Genomic DNA, 10,793 nt, shown 5'->3' with positions numbered 1-10,793 from the left:
TGAGATATGTTATGCTTTTTTAGCATTTTAACTGTTTTATTTTACCGCGCGTTTCGTTATAAATATAAAATTTGAATAACATTTTTTTTGTTGCTATATTGTACAATACACTTATAACATTTAACATACATTTTTCACACAGTTTTTCGATTCCACATGGATCGATTTTGAATCTTGGAGTAAGTATAGTTCTTGTTTAAATTAAAATTAAAACTATATATAGTCTTTCGCTTTCCTCATTAACAACATAAATAAAATATGGTTTATAAACATTAATTAAAACACTCTCTCATTGCCATTTTCTTCGATTTATTTTCCATCGTGTGCTTATTGTTTCCATAATATTATTATAATATATTTTTTTGACACTGAAATCATTACCAGCCCCTAAAAATTTCAGTTGTTTTTTATATTTTTAGGAAAATGTGTTGTTTTATGTGTAGACATTTGGGAAACATTTTATACAAGTTGCGAAAGTAAGTATTCTTTAGTAATCCTTCTAGATATTTCTGTTGTTTTTCTTGTGGCTCTTGATCTTAAGGTATTTTGAGGTGTTTTCTGTTGCTGTGTGTTTCTATGAAGATAATGAAGTGCATGGTGTTCCGGAGTTAGTTTAAAGCATTAATTTCGCCGGAGTTCGACAGCGGGTAGTCCAGTTCACCCAATCGGGGTGATGGTCGGCGGGGTCGATTAAACTGAAAATAGATGTAAACGTCAGAATGAGGCTAACCAAGAACTCCATTAACTTCTCTTACCCAAGATCTCATAATTTTGTAGAGCACCTGCCGGGCGGGATAGTCATTAAATTCGGCCTCGGGTGGTACTGCCAGAGCCTGTTCATTTGGTGCCATCATGGGCATTAGACCATTTGGACGCAAATAGTCCTGCTCCTGACCGCTACTGGCGCTCTCGCCCACTCCCGTTCCGGATCCGGAGCTCAGAGAGCGCTTGCCATGTCCACCGTAGCACACATGGCCAAAGGCCTGACAACCCTCTGCAGAAGGATGGAAAAGTGAATTAATTAAACAGTGATGACTGGAGGTGAGATTTAATAGCTAAAACAGTGCCAGTTTTTCTCTAAATCACAAAGTTCAATCAAAAAAAAAATTGTTTATTACATGGATGCATTTATAAAATGAGGATCCCATCTACATTAGTTTCTCAAATTAATTTAAAATTTTCTGATTCTTTGGGGTTTCAATTTCTTTTTAAAAGAAAAAATATTTGACAGATATGCTTAAGTATTTTGAAAATATTATAAAAATTTTCAAATTGGAGAATCGATTTCTTTTAATTTTCAAAGGTGTAAAACGCTATAAAATGTGTAAGGAGAAATAACTAGAAGGGGAAAAAAGTATTTCACTTCCAATGTGCTAGTAATCGATTTTTGGCAGCACCACACCGTTCCCCACTTTCAAGCTGATCAAATGCCTTTTTCTTTTCCCAAGGCACCACCCACAATCTTTCCCTCTCAGCATTAGTTACTACTGAATATGGTCCTGTGACTTGGAATTACTGCCGAAATCTTTAATCGCTAGCCAAAGCTCAAGAGAGACATCCAGCGATAACATTTGACCCCATGACGGTTCAGTTTCGTTTTGTTTGTGTGCCTTGTCTGGCGGTGTGTGAACAAACTTTTGACATTCTGCTATTTTTGAATTTCCGCCCACACGGGCAAAACATAAATTTTGCTGTTGCGCTCTTGGGAGTTGTCCTTGACATCCCTAAACCTTGGAAAATTTTTAAATGAAGTTAGAAGGATAAGGCAGCTTGCAATGCTCTTCAAATTTAGGCTGTTTTGTGACAAGGTCGTTTGAGAATGGAAGCTTTTATCTGTTTTCACGGTTTTCATTTGTAGAGTATCTATGTTTCATATTTATCCCATTCTCCGGGTACTCACTTGGGAGCATTAAATAAGTTAGCTTTCCCTACTCTTAAATGCTCTTTCAAAGGCAATCAAATCAAAAAGTTTTAGTAATTGATGCTGATGGGGTATCAGAGGGATATCCAATTAAGCCCACACATATCCCACTGGCCTATAGCTTGAGGTAGCCTAACTTTGTTTCCTCATCATGTTCTGACATTGAAATTCATTTTTATTCATTTTAGTCACACATGGCTTGCAATGTTCAGACACTTGCGAGGATACGGAAATTGCACCCCAGTTCGACCCTCTGTTGTTGCCATTTAAAATTTCCGCAGCTGGGAAAACAAAGACGTCAGGATACTACTACCATGGTTGTCAGAATGCCAGCCACCTTTGTTTGTCTTGCATTAAATGCAACAATTGATGCTGCGCCCAGGGCGAGCGCACGGATGCCGGCGCACGACACACATTTATGGCTTTGTTTTTCGCGTTTAAATTTAATGAATATTTCATGACAACTTCACGTGAACAGATGGATCTAGAGCGCTTTAAAGGTATTGATGTATGTCAATTGCAAAAAAACACAAAAAAACAACGTATTTAAATAGAATAATACAAACTTCTAAAAGAATACGAAAATGTAAATTAATTGATCCAATAAACATTTTATATAAACCTTGTTATGCATTCCAATGTTTGAACTCTTATACATTTACTTTAAGATAGACATATTTTGTATATTATTTTTAGTATTATGTTATGTCTTAATGAAACATATTTGGTACTCACTTTTCGCTTGACTCTGTTGGGCGGCCAGGACCACGGTGCAGATGACAACCAGCAGCAAAGAAATTGTGGATTTCATGTTACCTGGAATAGAGGGACAAAAAGGGGAATCAGCGCCTGGGATAAAGGGATGAGCACCTGTTGATGTCTGGCTCTGACAATGCTATTTGCCCCGAAGCGGTGCCACACTAATTAGGAAATCAGAGCACAGCGCGACGAGCGAGTTGAAATCGAATCTGGAGTTTACATGCGTTTAGGAAGCTAATCCTGGGCCGAAAACTTTGAACTATGATTTATGTAACGCCCACGCAAACACAAAGACAATTAGCCGGACGTGTGTGTGGCATAAGGGTAAAGTTCCAGAATGGTTTCTTCACTACGTGCTTTGAATTTTGCATTTCTTGATTTCTTCATAAGCTTGCCGACATCTTATGCCGGAATATTCAAAGATATAAGATAAGTCATTTAATTTGCCGGAGTCTGCATGAATTTCCCACTTAGTAAATGTGTGGCCAGAACCCAAATTAAACCGATTAAAATTTGGTTACAGCTGATGCCGAACGGCCCATCAATCATACGCCGTGTGTGCGTAATTGGATCCATGTTTATTATTAGCCACTGAACCGGGTCGCGTGTCGCACTCAACTGCAGTTCCATTGGGAAGTAGCTTCATAAACTCACCTTAATCCGGCTGATTAGCTGATTCGATCTCGGATTTTGTTCTATATGTAGGGCAGTTTTTTTTCTACAGGATTATCAACACTATATTCGCTTTGAATTAATTTGCTAATTATAAGCTCGTAAGATGGGTACTATATAATCACAGATATGGTAGGGCGGATGTTATTTGCCAGTTTCACTTGGTATGGCAGCAATTCCACCAGCCGAAATCCCGTGTTTCCAAACGCGATTTCACATTTTCAAGCTCCCGCCAGCGACTGAGACCGATCTTTGGTTGCGCTGTGCCTATATGCCACATTTGAATGGAATCTCGGATGCTTGTGCTCCCCTCGGTGATAAGCGGCGATCTCTTCCGTAATCTCCACGCAATCCGTGTCACGCGTACTCACTCCCACAGCTTTTCCACCTCTCGCTTTTCCATTTCCATTTTATCACCCTACTCGAGCTACAGCCGATCCGCGGACTATTTTCAGTCCCTGTTCGAGCTAAATTTATGACCAGCCGATAAGTGCGAATTAATATGTAGAGCGCTACCAGAGCCAGCGCCAGTGCAGTAAAAAAATCAACCCAATAAAAACAGGCACCCACGCCTGCGAAAACAATAACAGCAGCCTCATTTCATGAACAAAACAATTTATACATAATAATTATTGTTTACCAAGGCGCAGGGCAGTGGCAACAGTCGACCCTTGGGCTTATCAATTTTCCCAGCTATTTAGCTGTTAAAATAATGCCTTAATGAGCTGTTGCTGCCACAACTCTTTGCTGACATTGTCACTAATGGGCCATAGTCCGTGGAGATTGCGGGGGTATAAATCGAATTTCGAAAACTTTCCACAGGTGCTGGAATTCTCGCTAAATTAAATGAATGCACTGAAAAAATTAAGCGATCTAGGACATGAAATTGGAACCATAGATACCTCTATTTTTTGAATAATTCCTCTAGATAATATTTTATTTCTGGTTAATAAAGCTGGTAAACAAGTTTAAAGGACATTTAAGTTTAAATATGCACGTACTTGTACACATTTTGAATAGATTTTTTTAAAGTGAATCCCCAATACAAAGTTCACGGACAGCCTGCTGATCAGTTTCCGTGTGAAATTTTCTAATCTCCAGCTGATAATTAGATGAAAGACAAAGCAAACAGCTGCTAACCAGGTCATCCAATGGAAGCGTGCCTTTGGCACAAATCGTTCCAAATCGAATCAGATTATAAAAGGAGCGATAAAGCCATTCAGGGCAATAGTCTGAACAACAGATTAACTTGAGCAAGTCGCCTGGAAATGAACCTCAAACCAATTCAAATTAAAACTGGCTTCAAGTAAGGTCAAGACTTTGAGCTGTTTCTCGTGGCCAACAAGCCCGCAGACAAGTTGAAAGTTGAAAGTCTACTCTAATGTAAAGTTTAGTTGAAGACATCATTGACTGTAAGATTAACTTTGTAGGCAAAAGAATAAGACTCATATCTTTTGTTTTATCCTGTAGAAATAACTTGGCATTTGTCAATAACTTTTCAACTAGACAATAACATTTAATTGCATCCTTAGGGAGCCATTGCAATTTTGTAGAAGAGCATCCGTCTCATGTCATAATGAAACTGCTTCGCAAAAAGGAAAACACTCAAATCGACTTTAAATTTCTCGCAACTTAATTTTCCTCAACAGCAACAAGTTTCATCTGTGAGTTTTCCTCCTCTTGGATAATACATGATTTATACAGCTGTAGCCTTTTAACATTCTCGTAAGCAAAATGAGCAGCGTTTGCTAGTTTTAAACTAGGAAGCGAGGGGTGTCGCCTCTGGCTTTTTAATGGGAGTTATTAAAAATAAATCAAAGCGGATAAGGAAGTCAACATAGGCCCCCCTACTAAAGCTGCACCCTCCATAATTATGGCTTGCAATCTACTTTGATTCAATTATATTAGACAAATAAACAAAGGCAGCTGGAGCCCAACAAAGTCCCTGAGGGTATCTCCAAATTAATTGACCAGGAACAAGGCCTAACAACTAATGTAAACAAATGTAAACTAGAATGGGAAGACGTTAAATTTCTGTCCAGAGAATAATTTTAATAAATATCTAAATGAATTTTATGTTTCCTTTTTAAAACAGAAGTCTATTGAAAAATTGAAATAAAAATGGACCAACAAAAACTTGAACACTTTTTCTTTAACTGTCTGGAAATGTATATTTGAAGTCTTTTTCCGCTTTTAATCATTTTAGAAAATATTCTTTTCAAATAGTATCTTACAGATACACAATTTGTCCAACAACTTACCCATATTTCAAAAACGAACTCTAAACCGTGTGGACCAATGCTTTTATTATGAATATGACTGTTTTATTCTGCACTTAATGTACTTGTGTCAACACCTACTTTCACTTCACTGGTAAATTGCTGGCCGAAACAATTGTCTTGTTTTTCGTCCGGGTCGTCCTGGTCCTCGTCCTTGCCGGGTGGTTAACTTTTCAGCTTCTGTTGCTGCTTTTCGACTGCAAGCCAGAGTTCTTTTGCTGCCGCCAGAAGGGAATCGGCCGGATTTATAGCTGCAGCACCACAGCTCCAATGTACAAGTGTGTGAGTGCGTGTGGGTGGGTTGGGGGTCGAGTGGGTTACTTGATGGAAGGGCGCGAGTGTGTGTGTGGGCTGAAGGCTGTCAGCCAATCAGGAGCCGTTGAAAAACCCGAGTGCCACCCGAAGCTCTTGCCCAGAAGTATGCAACGATATTTTCGGCCTTTTGAAATTAACTTCCTGCGTGGGCACAAAAATGCCAGTTATGGACAAGGAAGAGGCAGGAGAGGTGGTAAATTCGCTTTTTGGGGAACGTCAAATTAGTAGCGCGCTCAGATTTATTTGCTTCACTCCTCCGGCGATCTGACGGATGTGAATGAATTGCCATCACTGGCATTCATAAGTGGCTGCTGACGTAGTTACCAAAAACGCAGTGTCCTCTGGCCTTAACCAATATCCGCAGTCTTTTCCCAAAGCTATATGTTACTTGAGAGCTTGATTGATTATAATTGATTATAAACTGATCAACTAAATCATGATGTCGAAAAAAATTTTGTAAATACAAATTGATTTAATTATTTAAAAAATGAATTATTAAAATTTGTAAATGGATATATATCAGAACAGAAAAATTATATACTTTAAAACGGCACACTATGGCTATAAAAATGCAAGATTAGTAAAAATCTTTTACACAAAAATTAAAGAAAGTTCTGTAAAAACATAATTAAAAGACAAAAATATATTTTTCCAGGATATGAGGGCCTCCTCATTAAGGACCATATTCTGTATTATTATAGAATATTAAAATTAATAAAAAAAAAAAAAAAACGATGACTGTATGCTTGACACCGTAAAGAAAAGGAAATGAAAACAGCAAGCCAGAAGTACCGCGATAGTTAGGAGTTTAATCCGAATATGAGAACTTAAGGCTTACATTATTAACTAATCTGTTACGGTACGGTATATGTATTTGTTTCTAAATATTCGGATTTTCCCTTTGGTTACCAATTGATCTTTTCAAAATCTGGTTTTCATATCAACAGGGCTAGCAAATTGATTCGCTAATGACTTGTTTACAACAATTGCCACCTCCACCTCCCAGTACATGTCCATCTGGTGTAATCAGTTCGGCTGGATGCGATTGCTTCGCCAGCCTGTTGCTACTGCGAATCAAGCGTGCTCCTCCCACTGCCCCCAAATCCCTTCTCCTCAGCCACGCCCCTGTGGCACCCCCGCAGCTTATCGCATCGCACCAAAAACAAATTAGTTGATAAGCAGCTGACGGTGCTCAAAAGCAAGGCGATCAAAATATTTGACAACAAACACACGGGCTAAGCTGCCAGAGTTGATGAGTGTGCCCACCGATGCTCATCTATGCAATCGCTAATCAGTTTGTATATTAGCCACAGCAGCCTCAACTGGCCGACTTTTGACTCGGTCATTCCAAAAACCCCCCTTAAGCCACCATGACTTAGAAATTGAATTCATACATGTGATATTCTTAAGTTTCTATTGTTTATTTTGTATTTAAAATAATACCAGCTCTTGCAATATAATTAGATCTGTAATGCACTTTTAAGAGCTGGATGGATGGACGAATTGTGTTTTAATTGGCCTAAAAGCAAACCAACAAAAAGTTCAAAAGTAAAAAAAACGAATAAACTGTTGAGGTTCCCGAATGCACAGCGAATTGGTCTGAGGTGGAAGAGTTTGTGGGAGATAGCAGGTATGGTTGACAGTTGACAGCTTAGAAGAGGGAGCGGAGAGCCCAAAGACCCATTAGGGAGCTAAGAATGGCGCTTACGCTGGCCAGGCCAAAGGAGGTGGAGGCTCCATTGTGGGCAGTGCAGATCCTTGGCTGGGGAGCGGACACATACTGGCAAATGGTGCCGATGAAGTTCACCTGGGCGCGTTCGTTCACCTTCTTTTCAAATTGCTGAAAAATAAACAAAAGGGGACAATTATAAATTTTGTGTATTATTTTATAAAGAACTGTATAATAAGAGCAAACTTTTTATGAATCACGAAACCAAACTTGTGATAACTTTTGACAGTAATATTGCTAACTAAAATTTTTAACACCTTAGTGCTTACAGATTTTTATTTACTCTCATTCTTGGAAAAAGAGTGTTTGTGTTACTTAGAAAGCAGACTTTTTGTCAATAAATAAATACATGTATACAATAATCTAATTCTTTAAAACTTCAAAGTTTACCTCGTTGAACAAGATGGTGGGAACACTGGTCAGAGGTTCCTTGAGACGTTGGGTGGCTTCACCTGCCTTACGGAGCAACTGACTACCCTCAGTGCTGTTGGCACAGCTCTTGATGTTCTCCCAGTTGTTGACGTGGTTCTCAGCGGCGCACCGCTGACCTGGGTACACATTGTCGGGGAAATTCTTTCCGGCCTTCATCAGGCAGTTGACAAAGTCCAATGTCAGGGATTCGCGCGTGAATTCAATCTGATATGAGTTGGCCTGAATGTGTTCAATGGCACAGGCATGCACTTTGTTTCCATAGCACTCATTCGGGCCGTGATGGCAGGTAAAGGTAACCTCAGAGCCCTGAGTAGAGAACTGAAAACCAAAAGGCTCGCAAACGAGCCATGCAAATGAGCTATTGTCTTTGGCAAAAGTCAGGCAGAGAGGATACTCACGTGAGATTTTCCGAAAGGAACGAAGGTGAGGTCCACCACCTCTCGTAGCTCTCCCTTCATGGCAGGATACAGCTGCTCCGTAATGAACTTGGCACTGTCAGGGCACAGAGATTCATAGTAGACTGCAACAGGGACCTACGATATAAAGAAAGCATAAAATAATTATATATTAGGAATTAGAGGTGTATATTAGGTGTATTAAAGCTTTGGCTTAATATATTGAAATGGGCGGTGGATATGAAGTAGAAATTAGCCCTACATTTTAACGGTCTTTTAACATAGTTTACAAGACTTATTGTTGAAATATTAATATAATATCCTATACCTTCAACACTTATTTAAAAATTTAATTTTTTTTATATCCAAAAACTGCTCTTTTGCATCTCTGTTTGAGTAGAATTTTAAAATATGCCGTATTCAAGAGTGCAGTTTAGTTTGGGCATGCAAATCATGTATGGCTGAATGGGCCGGACCCAAATATTGTTATTCCATGTTTGTCATTTCAGCCCTCTGGCACATGCTCCAAATGACCAGAAAAAATATTATGGAACTTGAACTAACACACATATAAGATGGTAAATGGTATAAGATGGTATAAGATAAGTAAATAAATAAATTTAAAAAAAGAGTGAATCAATATATGAAAATATGTGACTGAAACTCTGTCACGAGTCACGAGGTTTTTATGGCTTAACAGAACATAAAACAATAATTATACAAAAATTTATTTGATTCCGTATTTACGCAACTAAATTAGCTCGGCAGATATGGGTTTGTTAACTGGAAGATACTTCTCCAATTTAAATGCGATATATATTGGCTAAGAAATATAATATCTATAATTTGTACAATTTTTTCTTTCATGATCTATCCAAAGCAATTTTCAAACGAAAAATTTATTTACATAAAAATAAGCATAAATGCTGATCTCAGCGTAATTTTTTTGGAGCAAACGCTTTAGAGTTAAAGCTTAGGAGAAGCAATATCCTCCATATGAAATGTATAATGTACAACTTTATTGTATTTTTTTCTGTTTAGAATTAAGTCAATAGCACTAAACAAATTTATCTCGATTACTGAAAATTACTTACAACTTCTATTCATAAATTCAAAAAAATAATGATTATAGATTAAACCAAACAAGCGGGGAGGCAATCAACAGAAACAGTATATTTAGTTGTGACCGTGACTGATGCGCAATTCGTTTACTCTTAACTAAACGAAAAAAAGAAATAATCATAAATGAGTTTGAAAAGTGTTATATTATATACACAAATGCAAATTGTTTATTTGCTGAAGTTGAAGTTATATAAAGCCGCTGACACATCGTAGAAAGAACCCAACGTTTTTAACAAAGAAGAAATAATTAAAAAGATATGTACACCGAAAGAAACTTTATAATTTTACTTCAGGACAAATATGCGGGATCCTAATATTATATCGTTTGGGGGGCTAATGGAATTATATTACTATCCAAAGAATATAAAATGGAACCATCAATGCGTATGCATAGAACTTGTATAAATATTTCTCCGAGTGTTTTAATGGAGTTGCAGTTGGGGTACCGGCACACACCGGTTCTGTCTGTGAGAAATTGAAACTGGTCTGGGAACCGGTTTTGAGTATCCAAATGAAAATAACAACAGAGCATCAGGTTGCTCTCCGCGGCTTATTTATAATGTCAATTATGCTCTATGCTTTTCCACTGTGGCATTTTCCAGCTTATGGCGGTGGTTCGTTCAACTCATTTAATGCCACTTGTTGCTGCCACAAAAAGGGTGCAGCTTTTCTATGGGTTTTTTTCTCTCCAATTTCAATTTTTTAGCTTAAGCTTTAATCACGTCTTCACCTACATAGTATATGCTATTTTTTGGCCCTGACACGCTTCGTTGTTGGGTAATATTTTGCTTGCCGACTAATTTCGATTTTTGCTTGGTAGTGTTAGTCTTAGTTTTCACCTGAGGCGGAAACTCACCTTAGCTGCACTATAAGCTGAGGCAATCAGGCAGCTCATCATAAGAAAAACGGCGGCGATTTTGTGACTCATTTTCGAGCTTCTTGTTCTTCTGGGCTTAATTTATTATTTTCCTTTATTTCGACTGTACACGTCAGCACTGCTGCTTGATGGTTGTGTACGGTTTGGGGTCTAAGCGCGAACTGTTGTTTCTCCAAGAGAGCTTCACGCTATAACCCAAACCCCAACGGATTTCCAGACTGGAAGTGACGTCAACAGCGACTGCAATGGCAGCAGAGCAGAAGCCTGACCTGCATGCATAACGCATTGGGCC

At 38.3% G+C, this 10,793-nt stretch overlaps 2 protein-coding genes across 6 annotated transcripts; both read right to left on the bottom strand.

The window, feature by feature from the left end:
* On the bottom strand, positions 1 to 5,861 carry CCHa2 (neuropeptide CCHamide-2). 5 transcript variants are annotated; one of them, XM_017249284.3, is made up of 4 exons: positions 5,713 to 5,861; positions 2,657 to 2,737; positions 756 to 994; positions 1 to 695 (listed from the first exon to the last, which is right to left on the bottom strand). In XM_017249284.3, the coding sequence occupies exons 2-4, from the start codon at positions 2,730 to 2,732 to the stop codon at positions 609 to 611; spliced, it is 402 nt and encodes a 133-aa protein (XP_017104773.2). In that variant the 5' UTR covers positions 2,733 to 2,737; positions 5,713 to 5,861; the 3' UTR covers positions 1 to 608. The 5 variants fall into 5 exon arrangements, with proteins under 5 accessions (XP_017104773.2, XP_017104771.2, XP_017104772.2 ...); XM_017249282.3 differs by having other exon boundaries at positions 5,614 to 5,856; XM_017249283.3 differs by lacking the exon at positions 5,713 to 5,861 and adding an exon at positions 3,335 to 3,606.
* A 1,476-nt stretch (positions 5,862 to 7,337) lies between these two features.
* GILT1 (Gamma-interferon-inducible lysosomal thiol reductase 1) lies at positions 7,338 to 10,675 on the bottom strand. Its single transcript, XM_017249272.3, has 4 exons — positions 10,481 to 10,675; positions 8,506 to 8,640; positions 8,066 to 8,425; positions 7,338 to 7,786 (listed from the first exon to the last, which is right to left on the bottom strand). The coding sequence occupies exons 1-4, from the start codon at positions 10,550 to 10,552 to the stop codon at positions 7,598 to 7,600; spliced, it is 756 nt and encodes a 251-aa protein (XP_017104761.1). The 5' UTR covers positions 10,553 to 10,675; the 3' UTR covers positions 7,338 to 7,597.
* Between the last annotated feature and the right edge of the window lie 118 nt (positions 10,676 to 10,793).

Source organism: Drosophila bipectinata, chromosome 3R, assembly GCF_030179905.1.
Source record: "Drosophila bipectinata strain 14024-0381.07 chromosome 3R, DbipHiC1v2, whole genome shotgun sequence".
Lineage (NCBI taxonomy): Eukaryota > Metazoa > Arthropoda > Insecta > Diptera > Drosophilidae > Drosophila > Drosophila bipectinata.
This window is presented reverse-complemented; position numbering and strand designations above follow the sequence as displayed.